Here is a 27850-nt window from a genome sequence, read left to right on the forward strand (position 1 = left end):
GAAGTATGTGCATTAAAAATAATAAAATAAAACAAAACAAAACAAAACAAAATAAAATAATCTTCATTTACTTTGAACATGCCACCTGCTAGCTTTGTCTGATACCCCCTGGTTCTTGTATTGGAAGAGACAACAAGTAGTTGCTCTCTATTTACCATCTCAATGACACTCGTGATTTTATAACTTGTATCCTGGCTCCCCTCAGCCAGCTTCTGTCCAGGGCAAAGAGTACTTACTTAGTAGTTAGTACTAGCCTACTTAGCTAGTTCTCTAAGATATGTGTCCAGAATTGTAGAGATACTTAAGACGGAAGCAAATGAAAGATTTGAAGAGTGGCGTAATTATATACGCTATTTCATTCTCTTTTCCCTTCCTGGTAATCCCTAACAATTTGACGAGACAAAGCATTTTAGGAAAATCTGGATATTAAGCCTGCTTTAAAACTGCTGATGAATAGTGGAACATGGAATCTTTAATATGTGCTGTTCAGACTAACATATTGGGTGCAACAAAAATGTAAACATAAGGGAAAGGCCAAAAGCAAAACCATCTAGACAGCTTCTTTTTAGGGAAGGGAGGAAGGAAGGAGGGAAAGAAGGAAGGAAGGAAGAAGAAAGAGGGTTGGGAGAAAGAGTGTAACAAGATCTTTAATGGTCCAGTATATAGTCAGTTCAAATCTAGAAAATGCCAGCACGTACCAACACCTGAGACTAACACAACACTTCAGCAAACCAGGGTGCTTGCAGCAGTGCATATCCTAACAGCGTCCACATCCTAGCTGTTGTCACTGCTCGGAGTAAGTCTCTCCATTGTTAGAAATTATATTTGCTCACTTTCTACTGCCATATCATTTGCAGAAATCAGTGGTATTGTGGCAGCATCACAACAACCAGTCTTGGAAGTACAGTTCTATAGTGCTTCTGAAATCCATGTAGGGATAAGACCATGCAGTGTCTCCTGTGGCCCTGATTAATTTCTTGGGAGCTGGAGAAGTCTTTTGTACACGTTACGCATATGGAGTTTTAGGATAAATATGGTTCAATACAGCAGTGAAACATCTCGTTTCAGGATATAAAAGTTATACAGAAGATAGATACCATTTAATTTTATAAAATGCTTGCAAATTAGTAGATACTCTAGAAAATATTCTTAAAGACCCCTCAAACAATAAATTGCTATTCTCATATACGCTTTCCTAAGGAACCTGGAAGAAGAACTGACAGTGCACTTAGACTGCACTGGTTTTCTGAAGTTGAAATTTTAAGAAAGCACATAAATGAATTACGTATTTTTGTGTGTTCTGAGTTGTTTTGGTTAGTGATTCTAGGATTTGCATGGATCAAGACTGCAGAAAATGGTCTATAATTTTGATGAATTACTGATGTTTTTCCTGTCCAATTTCTCTCATCAGTGTTGCTAGTAACAATCCTTGTAGTGGAAGGGATTGCCATTGCACAGAAGACACAAGGTACAATTTTGGTTTGACGATTTTCTTTCAAATAATGTAAGTTTTATAATTTTTAATTAAGCAATATAAGTGAAAGAAAGTATTTGTGTTCAGATATTAATAGCTGTTGAATTACCAATATGAATTCCAGTAGTTCCCATTTTCCCCCTATTTACTGCATTTTTTTTTCCAACTGAACAAAGCCATCCAGTCACAAAGAACATGGACATTCACTTACCCAGTTAAAATTCTGTGGGTTTAGACCTTAGAGGTTGAAAAAAACCACCACGGAAATTCATGTTTTCTGTATCTGACAACAAGCTTTTCAAATAGTCCACCCACAAACATTTTTGAAGCCTGCTGAGTGGGGAAGGCATCAGTTTCACAACCCTTATTTTCTCATATGTGGGATTAACCCACACATAGGAGAGAAGAATTCCTTGAACTGACACCTACAGAATTTCCTTGAACAATTTCTGCAGGAGAGAGTAAGTTTTCACCTCCATAAATCAAAAAGCTGCCAAGATACCAGTGGAAGGTGATGTAATTTACTGGAGGCAGCTAAGATGTGTATCAGCATGGACTCCCTCTCAAAGGTCTGCAAAGAAAAGCTGCATAAATATAAATAACATTATGAGAGCAACCTGTGAGGTTTAGGAAAAATTTAGCAGAAACCACATATCCTGTGTCTTACTTTCTCCAGTTCTGCTGATATCAAGGAGAAGGGTCAAAGGTACTTAAGAATAGTGTCAGAGAGATCATACTATTTATTCCCAGCTCCTTTCTCCTTGGATAAGGAAATCTGAACTAACAAAGCTCCTGCAAATGGTCTGGCGTGATGCACTAGCTTCCTAAACTGCATAATCTCAGTCAAGGATCATATTTCCCTGTACACCCAGAAGATGACCTTTGATCTTAAGTGAGGCCTTTAACTACCAGTGCAATCTACCTATTGCTAGTAATTTTATTAACTACTATTGCTGTATTTAGTGTATTTACATATTATAATTAATTCTAAGCGTTCTGGATTCACACAAATCATTGTAAATAGATATTCAATCTAAGGGCCATGTACTTCAGTATATTCTGGAATCAGGGCCAAAAATAGTAAAAGCAAACAAATATTTTGGATTATGTTTGCATAGGAATGGAGAAGACATAAGCCATAAAATAATGCTGCTGTATTGGCAGCCATGGTGACTATTTGACTTAGAAAGAAGAGCACCAAAAAATCTAAACTGACTTGGATAAAAAAAATTACTCCCTCTCTTCCCTTCCCAAGGATTACTGGACATATTTGATATTCAGAAACTGTGATCTCTTTAGGATGTACCACATCACTAAATTAAACATAAGATTTTTCTAGCCAGATATTAACAAGTGGCATATAAGAGGGTTTTCAACCAAAATAAATTACTTCCTTCTTTTATGGGATATGCATTATGTCAGTTCAGTGTTTTACTTCTGCAAAATCGAATTTGCATGCTTGCAGGAGAAATTTATTTGATCGCTTTTTTTTGCTTAAGGTGGGCAAAATATTGGAGTGAATCGCATTCCTCCTACTCAGTGTGACAATTGGGTACGGACAAGTAATGGAGGACATTTTGCTTCACCAAACTACCCTAACATGTACCCACCAAATCAAGAGTGCATCTATATCTTAGAAGGTACATGCTGTATTTCTGTTTTGTGTTGTAACCTTACTGTTAAATGGATAATCTTGAACTGTTAAAACTGTGTCATTTTACTATACTGTCAAATATTGTATAGCCATACTGGTAATATAATAAATTCTGCAGTCGTTTGGTTGAACAAGAAGCTAAATTTGCTCTCTGAAGTAATAATAACAAATTAATAGAAAATGCAAACATTCAGGAATTGGCTATATGGAATAAGACATACCCTCACAGCCAGAAAAAGCAGCATCAGATCTACTGTAATCTGTGAAGGCACAGAACTATTAAGATAAAAATTGTAGCTTGTTATCTTAATATCACTTCCAATATTGCCAATAATAAACTGCAAAAGATGGTTGAAGACTATATTCTGTCTCACAAGTAGAAAATCTTTATGCTGTCCTTTATTAAAAAAGACACATCTGACTGCCATAGTACGGTACTAAAAATATGGAGATTTGTTAGCACTGCTGATGTCACTATTAAAATTATCTGATGAGGACAAAAAAATTTCATTAACTAGAATAAAACCACATTCCAATGAGGATATCTTGGATAAAGGGAGACTATCTTGCAAGACTTGGGACACACTAATTATTTTTTCCTCTTACTGGAATGCACCCGAAACCCACTGAAGTCAGCTAAAAACATTAGTCAGCTTAATCATCAGATTCATATCAATCAATTGAAATATTTCAAGTAATATGTTTCAGTGAGGTTTTATTTGTACAGTATAGTACTGGTTCATAGACACCCTTATTTTTGCTTGTATGCATGCACGTCTGAAGTTTTGCATCTTCCCTGCCAGTGAAGGCACTGGAGAGCAGATATCCTGTCCAGCTTCAGGGTTTGGGCATACCAGATCCATTGCTGGATCTCCCTTGCACAAGGCACTTTCCATGGGGCACAGAATTGGTTTCCATGTCTCTGTGCTCACTGTCCTTATGCAGAAACATTATGGGTACCTGAGTGAGACAAAGGCCCTCCACAGTTTCTAGCTAAGATACGGTCCTTCCTGCAGACCACTGCCAATATGTGCAAACAGCTACAAATGTTTTTAACTCACGTATAAGTAAGGCATAAGGTCTAAACAGAGTATTAGAGACATATAAGTAAATCCTGTTTGCATTCAGAAGCAGCAGACAACATGTGATTCTTTAATGCTGTCATTCCAGATACCAATTAGTATCAGAAAGTTCATGTAGCTCGATAGATGACAAGAACAAGAAACACTGAAGCTATTCATAGAATATAAAGTCACGGTTGCAAACTACAGATGTGGAAGTCCAGTCACAAAGTAGCCATAGCTGCACCTCATCAGGATTTAGGGGTCTGATCCAAATCCTGATGTTAGGCTGTCACTGCTTCAGACTTACCAACATCTGCAGTCACCTGTATATAATAATATGTATGAAGCATTTACACTTCTCTGAATATTCTAATAAAAGATGTCTCCTGCCAAAGGATCTACAAATTTGGGCTTAATGTTTAGGAAATATACCAGTGCATAGTTCTTTGTATTTTTTTCTTTTCCATTCTTTTCTGCATGCCTCAATGTTTTGTCCTTTGTTATGTACTTTGCTTTCGCAGAACACTGGTTTTAATTTATACCTTAATATTAAAACTTGTGCGAATACCTTTGCATATATGTTAATCTGTTACATGTGCTGCTTTAAGTTTATGTCGTTTCTGAATATTCAACAATAAAGATCAGCAAGCAAAAAAATTGCATAAAATTCAATGAAAAAGTATCTTCTACATAATCATTTTTTAAATTTTTATTACAGTGTATCTGAGTTTTTGTAGCAGACTGCCAGATGTATTTTGAGAAGTTTCCAGTCTCTTTTTTATCTTGCTGTTTTGGAGGCCTGTCTCTTCATTATTTCATGTCTTCATGTGTTTTTTATACAGATCTTAATTTAATCTTTTGCTCGATTTTTTATGCCTAGCTGCTCCACGACAAAGAATTGAGTTGACTTTTGATGAACCTTATTACATAGAACCCTCATTTGAATGTCGGTTTGATCATCTGGAGGTTCGAGATGGACCTTTTGGTTTCTCCCCTCTCATTAATCGTTACTGTGGTCTGAAAAGTCCTGCACTAATTAGATCAACAGGGAGATTTATGTGGATCAAGTTTACTTCTGATGAGGAGCTGGAAGGAAAGGGATTTCAAGCAAAGTACTCATTTATACCAGGTAAAGATGCCTAAAATTCTGAGTTAATGACCATCTGCTCCCATTGAACTCTGTGGATGTGTTTATACTGGCAGTCTAGAGGTGTATTTTATAAGTGCTCATGAAGGCAAAGTGACAATGCGATAGTTACAGCCTCAGCCTTGCTAATCCTACAGCATACTTGATTAAAACCACTTTGGAAAATTGACTGAAGGGAATTACAGGTCTATAGTTTGCTAGTGAAGAAGTCGGTTGATCTTGTTCATGCTGAAGGCTTTAGCAACTTCCCTCTTTTACTCTAACTTGTACCAGTTTCAGCAGTAGTAGTAATGGAAAGAGCGTTTATGTAGACAAATAGCTGGCATTTTCAACAGCCTATCTTCTAGAAATATAAGACACTATGACAAGAACACCTGAAGCAAATCTACAATAGCACTTCCAGCCAGATGCAAAACATTTTAAATCTCCATTCTGAAAAGCCAGAGGAAATATCTATACAGTCCAAGCATTAGCTCTCAGTATAACTAGATTCCCTCAAACCACAGGCTCAGACAACAGAGTTGTTCTTTGCTCAAAGCACAGTGTAGTTTACAGGGTATGAAGGAGAGGATAATATGCTGTCAGTGCCTTTAGACAAACAAAAAGTACATCTGCTCTGTGGGGCCACTTAAAACCGGCACGGCATTCTTTTTACAAGAAGATTTGACCTGATGTCCTTGTGCAATGCTTGACTGCTGTACCTCATAGATACTATACATGTAGTTATCAGCATTTTATTGTCCTTTGGGACAAAAGACAGTGTATAAATGTCAGCTCTACTACTACTATAAATGTATATACAGGCATAACTTTTTAATGTCGTCTTTACCCCTACAACACATGAAAACACTATACATGATTGTACATTACTGCTTATAGAACTGTATACCTTGCTAGGGATTTAGACTTGGAAACTTCAGATTCACATGGTGACCAGACCACTGGGAATAACGTACTAAAATGTTTTCATAGGAACAGTACTTATGCATTTTGCTAAGTCCATTTCCAAAGCCATTGCATTAACATCACTTACAAAACTAACTTAGCCTAGTTCCAGGCTGGAACTTTAAATACACATTTAAACTGTATATTATTTTCACAATAGATTGCAGCAACTGAAGGACTGATACTTTTCTTTCCTTTTCTTTCCTCTGTGTTTACATAGAGTGTCGTAAAATATTTTGGGATTGTGAAAATGGAAGGGGACATGCATGTACACTCCCACTTCATAAAAAAAAATCAGTTCACAAAGACGGTTGAAAATCTTCTGCAGAATTTTGCATATAGTGATCATAGATATCTAACTAAAACAGAGGAGGGCAAAGAAGGCATTTTCTCAGCTGTACCGAGTCCTCAGCTCAGGACTGAGGCATTTTAGGGGAAGTGATAAGCTCCCTACACAGAAAAACATTTAGAGGACCACAGAAAAGAGCCAAATTCTGGAACTTAATTTGGAAAAGAATTTTGTACAAAACAGGCATGCACTTTTGTATGAACGAGTGCTTTCTTTGCATAGACTAACATTTCACACACATACACTATGATTTGTGTGATTTCTGTGGCCATTTTCTATGCCACAGCTGCGAATGGGTGCATCTCGCAAGTTTCTATGCTGATTTGTGAGGAAACACTAACCTGATCACTCAAATGTAAGCCTTGGTCATCCCAGCCCGTTACAGACTCATTTTTAGCCAAGCCCTAGTCCCAGTAAAGTCAAGTACCATCAGTTAACTGTTATGAAAAAGTATATTCTTACATATATATCGCTAGTAGTATGCATACAGTATACTACTACAGTATATACTACAGATACATACACTACCTACACGTCGCATTTAGAAGAGAGAAGATAAGAGGAGCAATAAAGGTGAAATTCTGCCTCCATAAACAATGTCTAGAACTGTGCTACCTGGCCTAACAGAGGAGGCATGGGTACCCAAGGAAAAAGTATCTTTAGTATTGAACTGTCCATCTTTATATTCTTTATTAATAGCAATTAGCAATTTCGAAGTGTTGATATATTCTACGAAACTTCAAATTGTTCAGAACTAGACAGACAGCAATCTGATAAAAATGATGCACACAGAAGGATCCCCTGTACTCTTGTGGAGCTCCAGTGATTTCACTGAAAACTGGCATTGTTAAACTCAGAATGTAATGTAGGAACAAAATAGCGAATAGTAATTTTTGGTGTTATGCTGGAAATCTGAGCTGTCAGTATAGAATTACCTTATTCAGATAAGGTCAATCTTTGTGGAATAATGTTATCATCTAAAAAAAAATTGTCTCTGTACCCTCCAATCGATTCAGTAAACTTTCTGGCAATTTTTATTGTGACATAATAAAAAATGGACATAATCTTCAGATTATACTAAACCTTGAAGTGATTCTCAAGCATTGATAGCCCCTGTGATTCATGACTTCTTTCTATTACAGATCCTGACTTCACTTACCTAGGAGGTATTTTAAATCCCATCCCAGGTCTAGTATTACAGTAACAATTTCTTTATACGTGAAATTTTAAATTAATATCATATTGCATTTGACAGCAAGGTATATGTTCTCCCTAGACTGCCAATTTGAGCTCTCAGGAGCTGATGGAATAGTACGTTCCAGTCAAGTAGAACAAGAAGGAAAAACAAAACCGGGACAAGCAGTTGACTGCATATGGACAATTAAAGCTACTCCAAATGCTAAGGTGGGTTTCATTCATATCATTCAGCATATAATGGGTTTCCAAGCCATTAGTAACAGGTAATAGTCACTAGCTGTGATTTGCATAATGTCTCAGTTTCACTGAAATGAATTATGTATCAGTGGCCTAGGAAATCCAGATAGAGGATTGTTTCTGAAATTAAACTTATACAGCAAGTCCACAGTGTTGTCTTCCTATTATTGAAACTTAAAATACAAAGTAACTTTGAAAACTGTTTAAGCAACAATTTTCAAGGGCATTCGACTTGGACTCTGGTTTTATTGGAAGACTGCAGGCAAAAATGCTGGCTAACAGCTTTGATAAATTCCAGTAAATCTTGCTGCCATGGTTTAAAATTTTGCCTCCAGTGGTTCTATTGGAGAATTTGGTTCTGGTCAAAGTCAACAGAACATGAGCTGCTCCTCCCCAGTCTAATTCACAATCCAGCACCTTAAAACCCACTTTCATCAGCAGTCTGAGCTAAAATGAAAGGCTTTACCTGGAAACAGCTGAGGAATTATCACTCTTTCTCTTCTGACTTAGCTACAGGATTGCACCCTCTTAAAGTGCCACAATAAAATTTGCTAGAGCTTTTCTGCCCAAGCTCTAAAGGGGCATATTAGCTGCTCGAGCCAAAAATCAGCATTAGTTACCTAGGTACCTGACACTTATGATTGTGCCTGCAGAACTAGAGACTGCTTATGAAAACCCCACTATCTTACGCTCATTAAAAACAACTTGTGCTTTATTGTCGGACAGAGAGAAGGATAAAATCATATTCATAATTCCAAAATACAGTAGTTATAGCCTGTTTTAAAAAAACCAACAGCTGTATGTTTCAGAATCATATACTTGTTAATTACTTGTGAGTTGCACTGAAGAATACATATTTTTTTCTCCATATAGCATACACATCTGTAATTTTGCTTCTGTATGTGTATTAAAGCACATACCACTGCTTGCATGTACGTAAAAAATAAAAAATATTTTTAAGCAGTAGCTGCCAAGATGACAAACCTACTCTATGCCCTTCTTATACACTCCTAATAGTTAACTAACCAGCCTCATTCACCAACTTCCAAATTAGTTCTAAAACAGCAACCTAAAAGATCACAGAATCACACGGAATCATATAGGTTGGAAAAGACCTTTAAGATCATCAAGTCCAACCGTAACTGATGGTAATAAGAGGACAAGACAAAAAAGAAACTAAAACTCCATTAATATATTTGAGCCTTTGAGGAAGTGACTCAACTCCCAAGAGCCCTATACTAGTCTAAGTAATAGTGGCAGTTCTTCCAGAAACAATAATAAAATCATTTTCTCTCTACATTGCCACTTGAGTGCACCAGGTTTTACGCTTAAGTATTTTAATAAATTACTGAATGTTGCCAGAAGGCAGAGTTATGGTTGGGTCAGTACTGAGATTAGATCATCATCCTAAATTATTCAGTTAAAACATTACAGAAAAATAATTCTTAGTATTCTGACAGTGGTTTCTCAAGCTTCAATTCTGGCATAATTATGATGATAAAATCCATTAGATCTGATATGGTGCAGTCTCTTGAGAAAAATAAGCATAGACATTTTTAATTTCCTCAATTTGATTTTGTAGTAAAAATATTTTTTTAAAACTGACACAACTGCAGCAATGAAAGAATTTTTAAAATCTGCATAACAGATATTTAATAAATTACCTCCAGATTTCAGAAAATTACTAGAATAAGCAATATAATCTAAGAGTGAGGACCTTTTATATTTACTTGCCTAACACACTAACCAGAAGGAGCATTGGCAGAGCTGAGCTCTTTTAATGGAATAATTCCTTTGTTTTCATACATAGAATAGCTCTACTAAAAGCAGGCTAATTTATTTTTAGCTTCCATTGTAATTTCACAGCAGATATATAAAGACAATCATTAAATGAAAATACCATCTCTCAGCCCAAATACTAGCACTCACACCCATATTTGTGAGATAAGACATCAATGGAAGACACGTTCTCAATGCAGCTGAGAATTTCCGGCAGCAAATCTAACAAAGACAGCAGGGGAAAAAAAAAAAAGAAAAAAAAATATATTGAAAATCACAAAACAGTGGGTTGCAGCATGAGATAATATGGCACAGGCTGTACCTTTTCACGGAATGTGCAAGGGGAGACAGTGCTGGCAACCTGCCTCTGGAAGACACTGGAAAGGAAGAGCCAGGGTGTACAAGCGTCACCTGTCTTTTACTGTGCTCTTTTACCATGTTTTCAATAGAGCCTGTGAAGTGTATGTGGGGAGTACCTTTTTTTTCCCCCACACAAAGGTGCTTGGTTTTGTTTTAGTGAATTCTTTAAAATTCAGTTTTAAAAGGCTTTGGCACTAGGTGAGGTTTCAAGCGAGATATGGCAAAAGGGCAGAAAAATAGGTAATATAGCAGTAGCAGGCATGGTATTCACCTACCCTGTCTTCCCTGTTTCACAAACTAAACAAGAGTTTGAGATTCTTGTCATTAGGCAGATGCATGAAAAACCGCACTGTGCAAAAGGTCTTTAGCATCCATAGTATCAGCCAGAGAGGTACTTGTAAACTGTACTCAAAATGCATACAGTCTAGACCCAAGCTTATCTGAGGAACATACTGAAGACATGGATAGAGGAGGAGCACCTCTTCTTCCATGGAGCAGGAGACCTCAGCCTCCACATGGATAGATTTCTTCTCTGTCAAAATAATGGCTATCTGAGGAATTTTTAAATTTAAAGATGGACTTTGCAGCATGCTTAGGTGACTTAGTTACAGATCTCAACTTTCACTATAATTTTGAGAATTCCAATAGAACCATTCAAGAGATTAAAAAGCCCTATAATCTTTTCATGTAATTCTAGCTGAATTACAGTCTTGCATAAGTTTCCTGCTCCAGCAAAATAAATTATTTGCTTCCTCTTCAAGTGCCATCTTGGTCTTCTAATTTCCTTGCTGCATATGCTCTACCACATACGCTGCCTTCTCTTGGATTAGATTTCTGCTTTTGGAGGGATTAAGATTGTCTTAAACTTACTAACTCTTCTCAAGATAGCCAGCTTACTTTTCTCCTGCTTCCATTTTCATTCAAATTACTCCTGACTTCATGGTTTATGTCTTCCGTAACACTGCTCTGATTCAGTAATTAGCTTTCATTCTGAAGCAAGAAATTTTAATTTCCTTATTTTACTTCAGAGCTTTTCTGACTAGACTCCTTCCCTTATATTTTAACATTGTTTTTATGAATTAAAAAGAAAGAAAAGAGAACAGTCAAAATACCATTAAAATTCTTTCAGCACATTTATGTGTTTCTTGTATCTCTTCTAGAGTAATAGACTGCACATTTAGCAGAGCTGCTTAGGGCTTTCTTCAGCAAGTGTGTTGCTTTTTACTTTTTTTCCAAGGGGAGCAGAAATATATCAGAGTAAATTATTCAGTAAAGATTGTTTTGGGGAGGGGGGAGAAGTGAAACAGATACTTCGGACAAATTTCAAGGAATACTCCACATTGACATTTAATGAGGAAATGTAAGTTTAAAAGTGTTGTGAATTGAGAGTTACACATATGTGTAAGGAGACAAAACATCTTATTCAAGATTTGCTAAGAAAGACAACTGTTTCCTCTGTATTACTTTTCCTAGAGACATTAATTTCTCTTTTCTAACAGATTTATTTGCGATTTCTCGACTATCAAATGGAGCATTCAAATGAATGCAAAAGAAACTTTGTTGCTGTATATGATGGAAGTAGTTCTATTGAAAACCTGAAGGCAAAGTTTTGCAGCACCGTAGCAAATGATGTCACGCTGCAGACTGGGACAGGTGTGGTACGAATGTGGGCAGATGAAGGCAGTAGACTAAGCAGATTCAGAATGCTGTTCACTTCATTTGTGGATCGTAAGTAGATTTTAAAGTGCCTATTCTCCTGGTACCAGGGTGCTTCAGATATTTTAGGAAAAGCATCAGCTATATATTATGCAGCAAGAACACACAAAAAAGGTTGTTTCTGTTTCCTTCACATACTAGCAGGTAAATGAAATACTTGCTTTATTACAGTTAGAAGCATGGTTCCTGAAGAAAGGCTTTCCTTGATTCTTAAAAGGTTTCTTCTTAATTTGAATTCAGTAATAATACAGCCCTAGGCTATGTCCTTCTCACAGAGAGTTCTATAAATGAGGACAGATTACCTAAAAAAACAGCAATGGGACTGAAGTATGCTCTCCCACTAGCCCCCATCTTCCAGTTCCCTGCCAGACACCACAACAGGCTCTTCTCAAGCCCACACTGGATGTTCTGAAGGCTAGAAAACATGTGACCCTGCAGAGTCTGAATCTTCTTCCTACCCACAGCTCTACCTTCAATTTTGGATCTGGAACTACACTCACTCCAGCTACACCTAAGCTGCTACCTCCTTCTCAGCCGCATGTTGCTCTAAACGATCCCACACACGTGCCCTTGGCAAAGCCCAGTTGTGTTGCACAACCATGGATAAACAGTTAAATTCAAATGTATTTAAGAAGGCTATATTAAAAACAGAGCTGTAAAGGCAATCTGGATTTCTATTTGGATTCCGTAGCCCAGGTTAGGGATAGTCTTTATTCTCTTTGTAAATGAAGATGTTTCTTGAAAGCATCCTTTTTGTGACATTTTCTTCTAAGTGCTTTCCCTCTGAACTTAATGGAATTTTGTTGCCTCACATATTTACAAAGGACGGCATTGTCCACATTGCAGAACCTGAAAATAAGTGGCATCTTCAGCACAGAAGCAGACTAAGTTTAGAACTGCAGAGCAGATCGCGTTATATGGAGAGAGCTGAATAAAACATATCTGCCACTTCAGGAAGTTAGAGCTATGCTTGTGCTAGGGGTTTTCAAAAAGTTCTGCTTGAAGATTAAATCATACAGATTTGCTGTCAAAGTAGTAACTTTTTTGACAGAACTAACATGTCTGTAGCCAGTCCTGAAAGGGATCCTGGTCACCACCTTGCAAAAAAGTTCAGGTTACAGGTAACAAGTAGATTTTATATTCTCTTCCATAAAACAGTAAAGTTTAACACAGGAGTTTGGGGTTTCAGGGTTTTTTTTGTGGGTTTTTTTTTTTGAGTGCACAAGGTTGAAACAGTAACTACTCCTAAAGCTAGGTAACTTTTCAAACTTATGATTTTAAAGCAACTCAAAAGTCATTGGCAGAAGAAAATCTGCAAAAGTACGTGGTGGTTATTACTTATCTTCTGACCTGAGATACTGTCTTTCTTGGATAGGGTAATTCAAAAGTATGTGTCTGAAAAATGTTTCATGTATTTTTAAATAATCTAGTGATAAGCAATTTTTCTAACTGAAAAAAGTGAATCCGTGCTTATCTTATTTTCAGATTGTTAAGCTATTTTTCTCTTCTACCTTACTAATGATTTGCAATTATATGAAGCCAACCATGAAAACAATCAATATTTCTGAAAAGATTTACATAAGTGAACTAATTGTGCGTGACAGTCACCTAACACACACCTAGTGCTGCTTGCAGATTTGACTAAGTAATTCAGCTAACAGCAATGTTAAAAATCAATGTATTTGACTTCTGGCTTGATTCGATACATGAATAATGCTAGATACAAAGGACAATGTGAACATTACACCAGTCTTAGGCAGCTGTTATGAGAAGAGTCCAGCTATGTCCTTGAAGTCCTGGACTGGAACCAATCAATCACTGTGACTTTTAGACTTTGTACTCCCCAAATAACAAACAAAAGGAAAATGAAGTCCATTTGTCCCATCTTTATGAACTTGTCAACAAAAGCCATCCCCAAAAAATGTTAAAGAGACTACACAGGAATGTAAAATAGAGACTGTGCTGGCGGATAGAGAAGCAGCAGTAGAATACATCATCCAAAATACAGAAACATGAAAAAATTCCCCTGTTCAGGGAAATGAGAAAGGGAATGTGTCTTACATGGTAATTCTTCCTCTGTGCCTCCAAAAGAACTACAACTCCATACAGATCCATATTGAAACACCAGGAGATACACACGGATCCATGACAACCACTCTGGACACAAATTTCATAGATCCTCCTTTATCTCACAGTCAGAAATATTTTATTAGGTATTGTAGCCTATTACATACATAGCCTTTTTAAGCTATTCTGTTTAAACGATGATCCTATTTATCCTTTATAAAGTAAAGCTTGTGCAATCTTTCTTTCCAAATTCAGAAGGAAAAACTACCTAAGTCTTTTCTCCCCATGTGTGCTAATAAGGCCAGGAGCCTTTTATTTTGTAGTCTGCATCATGAACACTTCTGTTTTAACTATTAGCCTTTTTCCCATTATATATGTATAATGGTTAGAAATGTTGAGTACATATTCCTGTTTCTATGAATTGCTTTAGGGTGTCTGGGATACCTGTTTTCATATCTACATTGATACTCTTGCATAAGTTCTAGCCTGTCATCATTTAGTCCTTCAGGGAGAAGATGTGAATCCCTGTCATGGTTTAAACCCAGTCAGCAACTAAGCACGACACAGCTCCTCGCTCACCTTCCCCCACCCCCCAATAGGATGGGGGAGAGAATCAGAAAAAAAGTAAAACCCATGCGTTGAGATAAAGACAGTTTAATAGGACAGCAGAGGAAGAGAAAATAATAATAACAATAACAGTATGTACGAAATAAGTGATGCACAAGGCAATTGCTCACCACCCGCTGACGGATGCCCAGCTCATCCCTGAGCAGTGATCGCTGCTCCCCAGCCAACTCCCCCAGTTCATATACTGAGCATGACGCCATATGGTCTGGAATAGCCCTTTGGCCAGTTGGGGTCAGCTGTCCTGGCTGTGCCCCCTCCCAGCTTCGTGTGCGTCTGGCAGAGCATGGGAACCTGAAAAGTCCTTGACCAGTGGAAGCACTGCTTAGCAACAACTAAAACATCAGTGTCTTATCAACATTATTCTCCTACTAAATCCAAACCACAGCACTATACCAGCTACTAGGAAGAAAATTAACTCTATCCCAGCCAAAACCAGGACAATCCCTTTGGAATTTAATTGCAGCATAATTTCGGATGATGCTTACATCATAATGTATCATGATTTCATATGATGCTTACAGCATAATTCTTACATTGTGTCTCAAACTGTTAATGATGTGAATTGCCTTAGCATCCACTCTTTATATATCGTAGGTGATAGTTTGGCACACTGACAACACAACAACCAAGTTCCTTTATATTTTCTTTCCTAAACAGTAGCATTTGGCGAAGCAGTTAAAGACATAGTTAAGTCTGAATGGAGGAAAATGTTTGATTTTATTCTTCCATTTACCAGGTAATTGCATGGTTGAACTTAAAAAAAGTCCCACTGAATCATGTCCCACTGAAAAATGGTTTGGCCCTTGAAATAAAGTGGGCATAAAACATTCTTGAAAAAAGGCTGTTGATGTAGAAACCTAACTAGGAAGTCTCTCTGGTCAGAGAGTATCAAGGAGAGCAGGTTTCCCAGGACCATATGCAGTCAGTTGCTGAACATCTCCAAGGATGGAGACTCCACAACCACTCAAGGCAACCCATACCAGTCATGTCAGATGCTCCAAGTCCCTATCTTCACGCCATTTCCCTGGATCCCCCCATATCTCTCTTGTACTGGTGACCCCAACACTGAGCATAGCACGCCAGATGTAGTCTCACCAGTGCTGAGCAGAGGGGAAGAATCACCTCCCTTGACCTAGTGGCAATGCTCTTCCTAATGCAGCTCAGGATGCTGCTGGCTTTTTTTGCTACAAGGGTGCATCACTGCCTCACATTCCACTTTTTCTCCACGAGGACTTCCAAGTGTTTGTCTACAGAGCTGCTTTCCTCAGCCTGTACACATATGTGGTTACTCGTCTGCAACTGCAGGACTTTGTGTTTCCCTTTGTTGAACTTTCTGAGGTTCCTGTCAAGCCATTTCTCCAGCCTGTCTCAAATGGCAGCACAACTGTCTGGTCTATCAGCCACTCCTCCCAGTTTTCTATCATCTGCAAACTTGCTGAGGGTGCAGTTTGTCCCAACATCCAGGCCATTAATGAAGAGGTTAAACAGTGTTGGCCTCACTATTGACCCCTGGGGTACACCAGTAGTGATGACCTCCAGCTGGACTTTGTGCCTCTAATCACAACTCTTTAAGCTTGGCAGTTCAGTCAGTTTTCAGTCCACTTCACTGTCCTCCTATGTAGTCTGTATCAGTTTCTCTACAAGGATATTATGGGATACAATTTTGAAAGCCTTGCTAAAGTCAGAATATACAACATCCACCACTCTCTCCTCATCTAAACTAGTAATTTCATTGTAGAAGGCAATCAGGTTGGTCAAGCATGATTTCCTCATCATAAATCCATGCCGACTACTCTCAATGACCTTCTTATCCCTGATACATTTGGAAACAGCTTTCAGGATTATTTACTCTATCACCTTCCCAGGTATCGAGGGAAGGTCCCCTCTGTCCCATTCGGTAGTAGGCCCATATTTTCCTTGGCCTTTCTTTTGTTGCTGATACACTGGAAGAAGCCCTTCTTGTTGCCTTTCATGTCCCTCACCATATTCAACTCCAGGTGGGCTTTGGTTTTCCCAGCCCCATCCCTGCGCACTCACTGTGTCTGTATTCCTCCCAGGGCACCTGACATATCTCATTCATAACTGATACAATGGGTGTGATCTATACCTTCCTAAGCATTGGTCATATTTTAAAGCAGTGTTCATCAGACTAAATCTACTTTCCAAACAATTAAATTCTCAACTCAGTTGAGCGAGGAAGATACATGTGGTAGTTACTATGACATTTTTAAACACTGAGATTACATAGATAAACTCTTCCAAAATACACTCTAAATACATTCTGTATTACGTTAAAGTACTAGCATTTGCAGTACAATTAAAGCACAAGCTTCCTACATGGAACTTCTTGCCACGTTGCTGGGGTTAAACAGTAACAGGAAGCTAATACAAAAGCTTAAAACCAATGAGCATGGGTTACCAAAATTCCCAAAAGAAATGGGAAGACAATGTATATTAGATTTAGGGAATGTAAATTCAGAATTAAAGGTTTGAATTTTCTTTTCTCTTAGGCATCACTCCTCTTTTTGTCACTGAGACTGAAGCCTAAAAGAAGGGCTAAATGAGAAACACTCTGTATTCAGGACTAGTCACCCTCCTCTGCTGTACCCTTCGGGTTTTGCATTATGTTTCAGAGAATCCAGACTGCTCAAGAATAAATTCTTTCTATGAAAGCAAATAGTAGAATGTCTATCACACATCTTTGCTCTTTAATATAGAACTGGCTCCACTAATAACAGACATTTCTATCATAAAAAGACCACATTACTGAAACAGAGAAAGGGAAAATCAATTTCTTGTCCAGTGCCCTGAATTCATAAAGAATTCCCTATGTATATTATACAACATCCTGAAAAGAATTATTACTATTTTTTTTAATATATTTTTCTAATGTCAAGGAGCTATAACAAACATTCACGGAAACATAAAATCTTTAGGGCAACTTTCTAGTTAATTTATTTCTTCAAATTTCTAACTATATATAGACGGATAGATAAAAAGCTAAAATGTACTCTTTCTTAATCCCTGCATTAGCTCTAATAGGAGGATCTAAGAGCTTTGATTCACAAGCAGGAATGACTTAGATGCCTCCAGTTACTGAAATCTCTTGCAATTACTGAAACAGTCCTCCACAAGCTGAATCTGATTTGCCTTAAGATATTAATGGGCTCTAAAATGCAGATGTTCAGGAACTGCTTCACAACCAGCTATACCATCTACATAGCAGATGCACAGCAGATTGAATAAATATATAATTGATGGTGAACATGTGATTTTTAAGTATTAAGTTTTTACAGACGAGTATTAAAGCCTTCTTCCATTATCTGTGTTGTGTGACTGTCTCTATCTGCTACCCATTTTGAGCAAGAATTTTTTTTTTTGTAGCATTGATAATACACCTGAAAGCAACCACATAAAGAGAAGAGAGGGTACATCATCTGATAATTAGTGATGTGCAGGAAGAGTGATTGTGTTTGAAACAGAGATAAAGAATGAGTATGCATGTTAAAAAAATAACAGGAACTTACTAGTTTTATTGCAATGCATCAATTACTGAAAATTCCTAATGTTTTCTTTCTCCTCTCTCCTGCAGCTCCCTGCTCAGGCAACACTTACTTCTGCCATAGCAACATGTGCATCAATAATTCTTTAGTCTGCAATGGCATTCAAAACTGTGCATACCCTTGGGATGAAAATCACTGCAGAGGTGAATATAGTGCAAAGTATAGCCTTTATGAGCTAAGCTGGTCAGTTTGCCTTTCAAGGAAGTCATGAAATGTCTTTTTCCTGGAAATAAGCTGAAGACAGCTATTCTACTAATCTCAGGAAGGTGTTCCAAATTTTTTATTTAAACTCAGGAGACATGTAAGCATCCTGAATATTGATCTTACTGCTTTATAATTAAATTTCTTCCTCTTCAGCATATACCGTCTCTTTTAAAAGGATGTCAGCTTAATAGGAAATAGAATTTAGTATTTGCCAGGTTGCATCCTATCCATTTCTAAACTTTAAATGAAGCAAGGACCGTAGGGACAGGTAATACGTTTTATTAGAGAGAAAAAAATAGAGAGCTAGAAAAAGGCTTTTTGTGCTTGAAGGCTTGTCTGTCTTTCTCAGGGCTGAAACAGAAGCAACAATCTTCAAAGACAAATACAATTTTAAAACATTTGTTTTAAGTTGTTAATCACAGACTACCAGAGTAAATGCAACTGCTGCATATGGTGTGAGAAAGGGTGGGAGGAAAGAGGAATTGTTAGGAAGCAAGAAGTCATTGCTTATGGAAAACAGACACATGTAAATCACTGCTTCCAGAACATGGGCTAGGGAGTACTGTTTAAACCATCACAACTACGGTAAAGACTTGTTTCAATATCAGGTTTTGTAGGAAAAAATTCTCATGATTTGAGGAAATTGTTATTCTGTTAAAGCACAAATATATTCGCCCGTACTTCAACAATAACTGAATTTTCAGAGTTGGACCAAAACCAGTTTAAGGTCAACAATTTTTCTTGCTGAAAGAAAACAATAAACTTAAGCTTTTTTTTTTTTAACTAGAATGTCATAAATAGGTCTGCACACAAAACTGGAAGATTTAAATACATTTCAAATATGTTTCATTTCAAAGAGAAATTGACTCTGCAGGAAGGGTCAAAACCTTCTCTACAGAAAATCTTGAAATAAAATGGCTTTTCACCACACAAATCCAGCTTAAATTTTTTTAATAAATCAATATTAAAAAAACTACTTTGAAATTGTATTTTGGGCAAACAAAAAAATTCACACCACTAATAAATACTCTAATGCAAGGTATATTATGGAAGCTTTCCAGTTAACAAAGCTGATTCATAACTCTCAAGTTTTCAATGTAGAAGTAAGCTTCCTCTAAACAGTCCTTAGCCTTGATAATATTCAGTGTTCCCTCTTAAGTGCAATTTCTAGATCTCTTTCCCATCTCTACCAACTGCTTTCTAGAATCCACACTTCACTCACGTACTGCAGTATTTAAAAAATGGATTCCATAAAAACTGTATCGCAATGTGAAGAAAGTGTCTTTCCCAGTGTTTGTAAATTGCTGTATGTGGTACCGAATAACCTACCATGTTTTATGTTGAATACAATCTAAATTCTGCTTTAATACTTGTACAGCAGATAATTGAGGCAGCTGAAGACTGGATCCGTATTGCCAGCCAAGGTAGACTGAAGGGAGACTGATGCAACCAAATGAGCAATGTCTAGCCTTAAAAAGAAAGCTTCTCACAATTGTGCTCCATTCCTGCAGGCACCCAGAGTTCTCATTTAGTCCACATTGATAGCTACCTAAATCTGAGCATATTGTGACCTACCTTATGCCTAAGCCCAGTGACACAAAAATTGATAGAAAAGTCAGTTGTGTGGAATTTCTTTTAAGAGACTGGAGAAGACATCACCTTTTGCATAACAACTTTTTGATTAGAATATCTTCCAAGAATTGAGAAACCTAGATGCAGGTGAGAGAACAGCCATAGCACTGAAATTCATACCTCCCACAACGTATGGTAACACTAAGATCTAAGCTAGGCAGGACAACGGGAGATACCCTCCTTCACAGTAAAGGTATAAATGTAACTTAGAGTAAACAGTCTAAGAAGTAGAACTGTATTTCAGACATAACTTCTTATTAGCCAGTTCCCTGGGACTCTCTGTTTAGTATATGGATTGTTTCAAATAGCATGTGATGGTATATAACTCTCTCCATGCACTGTGTGTGGAGTACTTAGGTGCATAACACACATATCCAAATGCCAGCAGCCAGATATCTGAAAATAATACACAACATTTAGGCTACTACATTTTCTTCTACAGAGTCTTAAATGCTTTTCTCCCCCACTAGGAGATGTTGCAGGGTCTCAGCACAGAATTCTTTTAGTCCCCTAGGACAAGTACATTTACAGAACAGAAATCCAACTAGAAAATTTTAATCTTCAAATAAGAATTTTAAGTATGGAAAACCATCTCGTTCTGATGCTGCCATCTTGTGTGTTTTCCTATGAAGTACTAGCCAAAAATGCCATATGATTTGGGTTGGTTGGTTCCCCCTCACGCCCTCCCCTTTCTTTTTTCCAATTGACTTGATTACTGGACTGTTAAAACTGGAATATATCTATGCTAAAGCTCCTTGTGTTGAAATAGGTATAGCAGACTTACACAATAGACACAGTCATTAAGTTTCCAAGAGATGTAAAAACAAATAGTACAGTCAATCTCACATCATCACTATGATAATATTTCACTTTTAAAGAAGAACTAGATAATTTTAAACCTAGGTTTCCTTCTGCTGACATCAATGGGCATATTACCAGCAGGAGCAAACCATGGTAAGAGAAGCATCATCTGTAGCTGTATAAACTATTTAACTTGTGGATTTTGGAATATGAACTGATCCGTATAGGTTCAGGATTGAAGCCACATCCTAGCTGTGTCAGCATGCACTGGCCACAGAGTTCCACCTGCCACCGAATTATCATATGGTAGCCACTAATGCAGACAGGGAGTTAGACTTGCTGAACAAATGCACAGATCCAGTATGATAAATCCCATTGACATACAGGTCTAGTCTCCAGTGCCATTAAGTCATTTCATTAACACAGCACTTACATGGCAATCACAATACAGCTTGCTTTTTTTTTAAATACATGATCAAAAGTGTGGAAAATAATAAAAGCCTCATCATAATACTCATTTTTTTCTTTGCAGAAAAGAAGAAAAGTGGATTGTTTGAACAAATCACCAAAACTCATGGAACAATCATTGGCATCACGTCAGGGATAGTTTTAGTTCTTCTCATCATTTCAATTCTAGTACAAGTAAAGCAACCTCGCAAAAAGGTTATGGCTTGCAAGACTGCTTTCAATAAAACTGGTTTCCAGGAAGTATTTGATCCTCCACATTATGAACTATTTTCACTAAGGGACAAAGAAATTTCTGCAGATTTGGCGGATTTATCAGAAGAACTTGAAAACTATCAGAAAATGAGACGCCCTTCAACAGCTTCCAGATGCATTCATGACCACCACTGTGGCTCCCAGGCCTCTAATATAAAACAAAGCAGGACAAACCTCAGCTCCATGGAACTTCCCTTTCGCAATGATTTTGCGCAGCCTCAGCCAATGAAAACATTTAATAGCACATTCAAGAAAAGTAGTTATACTTTCAAACAAGCGCATGACTGCCCTGAGCAAGTCATAGAAGACAGGGTGATGGAGGAGATACCGTGTGAAATCTATGTTAGAGGAAGAGAAGATACGGCACAAGGTTCATTATCTATTGACTTTTAATTTCCTAGTGAAGGTGGTATCGGTGTATATACAAGATGCTTGTGTACAATGACAGTGTATATATTAAAAGTGTACTATATGCAGCGTGTGACATGCACACACTTTTAGGATATTATACTTCATTTAAAAACAAAACAACAACAAAAAAAAACAGAAAAGAAAACAAAAACACAAAGTCTTCGTAACTAATTCTTGCTGAAAAATGGTGGATTTCCTCCCATCTTCCCAAGCTACCTATCTAGTGGAGGAGTAAGACAGAGACTTTGCATGGAAATTATAAGTTAAGGATACTGGAGGAAAAAAAACACCTACTGATCATTGAACACTGAAAACAATTACTACTATTCTCTTCCTCATATCATTTCCTCTTCTTTAGACATCTGCTTTTCAAGACAATTTTAATACCTCAGTTACAAAAATAAAAGTAGTTAAGTGCATCACGTGTATGTCAACATAGGTGTCTTATTGTATTTGTCAAATTGAAAGTAGAATTAGTGTTAAGTGCCAGTTAAGACTCAAGAATTATGTTACAGCCATCTGTTTCATCTTGCCTACCATTTATATTGCCTTTAATTATCAGTTCCTCACTCTATGCTTTATGATAAATAAGTGTAAAGGATTACTGCCTTTTAAAAATATTGAGTTATATTAATTTTAGTACATTTGGAAATATTTAATCTTTGCAGCTTTTGGTTAAAACACAAGGAAGTACTCATGTTATTCTAGATGCAGACTTACAACAGTTTTCTTTCAAGAAAGTTTAGGATTTAAAAATATTCTGCCATAAATTATAGATACATATGGCTCACTAATTTCACAGCTCTGTAGTTAGAGAACAATTTTGTTCTGCGTTTTCCAAGTATTTACCTAAATAGACTGTACTGTACATTTGTCTCTTAAAATAGCCTTTTACTTCCTTATTGCAGCCAATCTTCCCTACTGAAATCAGTGATGATACTTTTAGCTCATGTCCTACTTGCCTGAAGAGAACTGCTCTAAGGTCTGTGTGATTACCAGGTCTATGAAGATACTGGAAACAAAGAGAAATCACAAAGCAACTCTTATTAACCCTTATGGAACCCTTCTTGTGCCCCTTGTTTCCACTTGCAAAATTGCACATTTCATACCTTTTTTAATGGTGGTTTGGACCTAATTTTAAAATTTTTACAATACAGAAACATTTTTAAAATATAATAATTCTCATTGTGGTTTTTAAACTTTTTATATAGTTTGTACAGACTATTTATTAAACAAAATCTAGCACCTGTACAGCAGGCTTGTTTCAGCGTCCCTATTAGCAGCTCTGAATTAACATGCAGTGGCTGCTGCATACATAGCAATTTGCCAACAATACTTAATGACTTCCACATTAGCCTACATGTTATTCCCTGGTTTATTTGGGTTTATTCTGGTATTTTGTTTACAGGAAACCTTTCACTAAATGTGACCTACCAGCTTGCACTGGGCATATCCTTTATTTACAAACATATGTAAAACCATAATGCTTGTTGTGCTGACTGTAGTACAAAACAAAACAAAACAAACCTTAATATATGACCCTAGCAACAGAAAAATCTTTTCTTTAAAATAAAAGATGAACAACAGCTGTAATCACAGATTTTCATTAAAATGACAAATTTTTTTTACAAATGCTTAGAATGTAAGAAGTTTAAGGAAAAAAAAAAAAGAGGAATTGAGTATCTTCAATACTTCCCAAATTCAAAGTTAACCCTGTCTGATGTCTAGAAAGAACTTAGTCAGAAGCTCACGGATCAGACCCCTAAGGCTGTATCCTGGTGTCAGTTTTTGTGCTGGTCCCAGAATGTATCTCAATTTGAAAGAATAAAAGTGAACATTTTTTTAGATGCACTCCATGCAGAAGATAAGTGTTTAAAAAATCTATTTAATTGACTTGAAAACTTTTGAATATTTAATTAAAACATTTCTTGACAGATTTCATTTACTTCTCATTGATTTCAGTAATAAATATCTCACCATGACCTGTATGATACAGAATGTTATTTGTCACAGTCCGTTAGTTCCAGATTCTTTCAACAAGTAATATGTAGTTTTACACAGGTCATTTTTGTCCATAACTCTTGTAAGTGCTAGGTTTGCATGATTAAGTTTTCTTTTTAAGGTATATTTGTCCATGTGATAAAAATGTGATCCCTATTCTTTCTTAAGTTATGTTGTCTTTGAACAGTAAACCTGTAATGATAAAACAAATAGCAAGCCTGCAAAGCCCAAGTCTGTGGAGAAAAGGGGAAAAGCTCTATTGAAGACGTTCCCAAATGGCCTGAATATTTCTGTCTCAGTTGTAACTTTTTGATTACATGGTCAGGACCCATCTGCTTTTTGGCTACCCCAGAGCATAAGGTGAGCTCCCATAACCAGTCATGTCTTCTGTGCATAACTTTTCCCAATATCCCCAAACCCAGCTCTATGAGCTTCACTTTTGCCCCTTCCTTGCTTTCTAATCTGTTTTTTTGTCTTTAGCATAAATAAAGACAAGATACTCCTGCCTAGTTAACACCTGCTCCCGATTCCCAATACAGAGGAAAAAACTCTCCTGGAGGGAGCTTTTCAGTATTTCTGTAATAGCAGACCCAACCCTTACTGTGGCAATAGCTGTACATTTGAACAGATCTGAGAGAGAAACCCAAAGGAATAATGATCTCTATAGGCTTCTATAAATAGTAAGGGCAGGAAAATGAAATATCAGTGCTTGTTTCATTAGAAGCAAGGTGAAATTAACATTGAACCTAAAAACCTGAAAGAAAAACTTGCACGTGGTGTGTTTAAAAAATAGTATGTCTATACATCTCATTGTAATGTTGGGTTCAGTTACTTAGCTGTGCTTTAAGAAATGAGTGGTAACTATTAGAGCCATAATTCCACTTCCAGTAGAATCAAATTCCCTTCACTGCAGAGAAAAACTAACTGGGTGGACTGCTTGGTGTTACTCAGAGTGCAGAAAGCTGACATTTTCAGCAAAAGAATCTAGTATTGGTTTTGTAGTCTCAATCCAGTTGGAGCTGATGTTGTGGTCTTTAAACTGGTTTTTTGGCATTAGCGAAAAACACCACCTTTCATACTCTTGCAATATCTAAGTACTGTTAGCGTATTTCCATTGTTTCCATCTTAAATCCATACATTTCTGGGAGCACCCTGATTTTGCACTCAATTGTACCCATATCTCTGATACCTTCTGCTAACACTGAATGCACTAAGCAAAGATACGTTCCCTAGACACACATTGACCAGGAAAAGGCCAACAGCATTAACTACTTGTTGGTATTTATGATTAACTTTTACCTTTTATCATAGTAGCTTAGACACCAAACTACCTAACATGAAGAAGGATTGGTTGTGGATAAAAGTTGTAGAAGTAAACCTACAGCCAACATGAAAATAAAAGTGACTGAGAACCATGATTCTTGAGAGTTCTATAAGGAGACATCTGCATTTACACATATGATGAGAGTCCTATAGGAAACTCAGACTTAACACTGTTACTGACTCTGAAACATTTCAGTGACCACAGAAATACTAATTTGTACTTAAAATGCATGAGATTCTCTTGTCTGCTATAGACAACATGACCCTCATAGTGCATGCAAATTATAATGGCATATTATAAGAATTACTATCTTTACTAAACCAATACAAAGAAAAGTTACAAAAAGAGCTGTCATTGACTTACAAGAAAAGGTGCTTGTCGTGAACACTCCACAGAATTTTTAAGCCATTAAAATACACTTTGCTTTGTTTTTTACTTGGTACAGAGAATTCTGTGCATTAGCAGCAAGTTTCCCGCAAAATGAGGAAAAAAGGCTTATTTTCAAAATCAATTTAGTCCTTAAATAAGAAGATTCTTATATCAATAATGATAACATTTAAGTTTCCAAACTATTTAAGTATAATCCTTTATCTAAAAGGCTACCAACAGCAAAAGTAATAAAAAAAGGTCTTAGCACCTATACCTGAGAAGCTAAGAGTAAACTACTGCTTGAAACGGAGCAGCTTAATTCATACGGATATACTGAAACATATCTACAGTTTGATCTTCCTGTATGGTCAGTCTTTATATATCTGTTCACAGTAAAACTCAGTCAAATCTATTTACTTTTACCTGTCCTTATTTCAAAGTTTATGTATGAGCCCTATGATTGCTCAGAACATCTGTAGACTGTAGACCAAAACAAGATTCCTAATCTATGTCAGCCTGAAAGATAAGCTGATTTTACATTATTTGAGATCAGTGTTACAACTGAATATTAATTATAATGGGAGAAAGGATTTTAAAATAAAAAACCTTTCTTTAAGTTGATTCATGCTTTGAAAATGAGTATTTATAGCACCTATCTAACAATATAAAAGCTACTATCTTTAAGACTTCTGTTCCTGTGGTTTCCAATAACCATCTCTGTGTATGGTAAATCCCCCTATAAATATACAAATAAATAATATGTCAATATGCTCTAATATGTGGGTCTGTGTCACCATGGAACTGCAACTATATTTTCACATTCAAATTCCTTTGCTACACTCCATTTTACAGAATCAGCTTAACAGAAATCTGTTTTCCATCTGTTTCATAGATCAACACCAACAACAGTCATTTGTCAATTGTCAACTTGTTCCCTTTTATCTAGCTATTGAAGATAATCTACCATATACCAGATAAAACAGCTTAGTTTTTATAAGTCTGTTCTTACAGAGCTGGGCTCAGGGAGAAACAAAGTAAGAACCTGATGTCTGTGTATGTCTTTCCATTACCATCACATAATTTATGGTAATAGCTTTTATACTGGAGAAACCCATAAAAGTTATGGTATATGCTTTTATACTGGAGAAACCCATAAAATTTATGTCAAATTCTTTTCAAGAAAAAATAAAGAATTATAATAAACTAAATAATAGGTACCGAAGACCTACACACCTCAAAATTCAAAATAATTTACTGTTTTAGAATCTGAATCATGCCTTCTGAAGGGTGAGAGCTGTCAATGCTGCCAGTGTACTTAAAGGATGCACATCATACCATCTTCTCTGAACAACTACTTCTCCTGCCAAACACAGATTTCCTAGACATCTTTAAAGTTTTAAATCTTATTTCATTATTTTATTAATTTATATATAGAAATATAAGCATATTATTTACATCTTATAATTAGCCTCAAAGTACATTATCACATACATAAAAGTTGCTTCTGTCTTCCTTCCAGATGTATTTAGGAGCAAGAATTATATTGTAGAAGTATTTATCATTAAACCACAGCATTTCAGAGTTTAAGCATTAGGTTAATTTCTGAGTTTATACTGCATCTTATTTTTCACCTGAAAAGTAAGAGACTACAAGGAAAACGCAAAGCTCACAGGATTATCTCCTTAACCTCAAATGAACATGGCTAAACTGGAACAGAGTACATCAATGGTTTAATACTCAAGGTTTAGTATTCTATGGGGAAGTAATATCAGAATTAAAAGGGCATGTGTTTTTTATGTGAGAAGGTTTAGTTTGCCCCTGGTTATCACACTCAGTTTGCTCGTAACACTTGTCTTTAATAACTACTACATTCACCTGTGAATAAAAAGCTATTTGCAGAGACAGGAGAGGAGTTGAAAACTAATGCATTCTTTGTTTTAAATACAAAATGGGAGACAATAAAATACTAACCACTGGACACTTCTGATACAATGTTTAACTCACCCTTCAACACACTCAAATTACTCTCAAGGTAAAGCACACAATTCTACTTAACCTTAGGTTCCCTCACTTCAGCAAACACCCTCAATATTCATAATAATTTGGAAGAAGCCAGCTGTTAGTACTGAGTTTACTGGATAGAATTCTGAATTACTACTGATTATTATATAAAAAGATGATTCAGTGATTAATGGGGTTGAAAAAAGCA

At 36.6% G+C, this 27850-nt stretch overlaps 1 protein-coding gene across 5 annotated transcripts in view; it reads left to right on the top strand.

The window, feature by feature from the left end:
• Window positions 1–26155, top strand: part of NETO2 (neuropilin and tolloid like 2) — a 37426-nt gene extending 11271 nt beyond the window's left edge. The window contains exons 2-9 of one of the 5 annotated variants that reach the window (XM_075510688.1): window positions 1412–1468; window positions 2974–3114; window positions 5073–5321; window positions 7776–7799; window positions 7889–8037; window positions 11706–11934; window positions 18209–18322; window positions 21349–26155. In XM_075510688.1, the coding sequence (XP_075366803.1) occupies window positions 1412–1468; window positions 2974–3114; window positions 5073–5321; window positions 7776–7799; window positions 7889–8037; window positions 11706–11934; window positions 18209–18322; window positions 21349–21929 (1544 nt within the window). In that variant the 3' untranslated portion in view covers window positions 21930–26155. Of the gene's footprint in view, window positions 1–1411; window positions 1469–2973; window positions 3115–5072; window positions 5322–7775; window positions 7821–7888; window positions 8038–11705; window positions 11935–18208; window positions 18323–21348 lie in introns of all 5 variants that reach the window. The other 4 variants (XM_075510689.1, XM_075510687.1, XM_075510691.1 and 1 more) reach the window with 4 other exon arrangements.
• Window positions 26156–27850: the final 1695 nt, after the last annotated feature.

The sequence above is a fragment of the Mycteria americana genome, chromosome 8 (genome assembly GCF_035582795.1).
Source record: "Mycteria americana isolate JAX WOST 10 ecotype Jacksonville Zoo and Gardens chromosome 8, USCA_MyAme_1.0, whole genome shotgun sequence".
NCBI classification, from domain to species: domain Eukaryota; kingdom Metazoa; phylum Chordata; class Aves; order Ciconiiformes; family Ciconiidae; genus Mycteria; species Mycteria americana.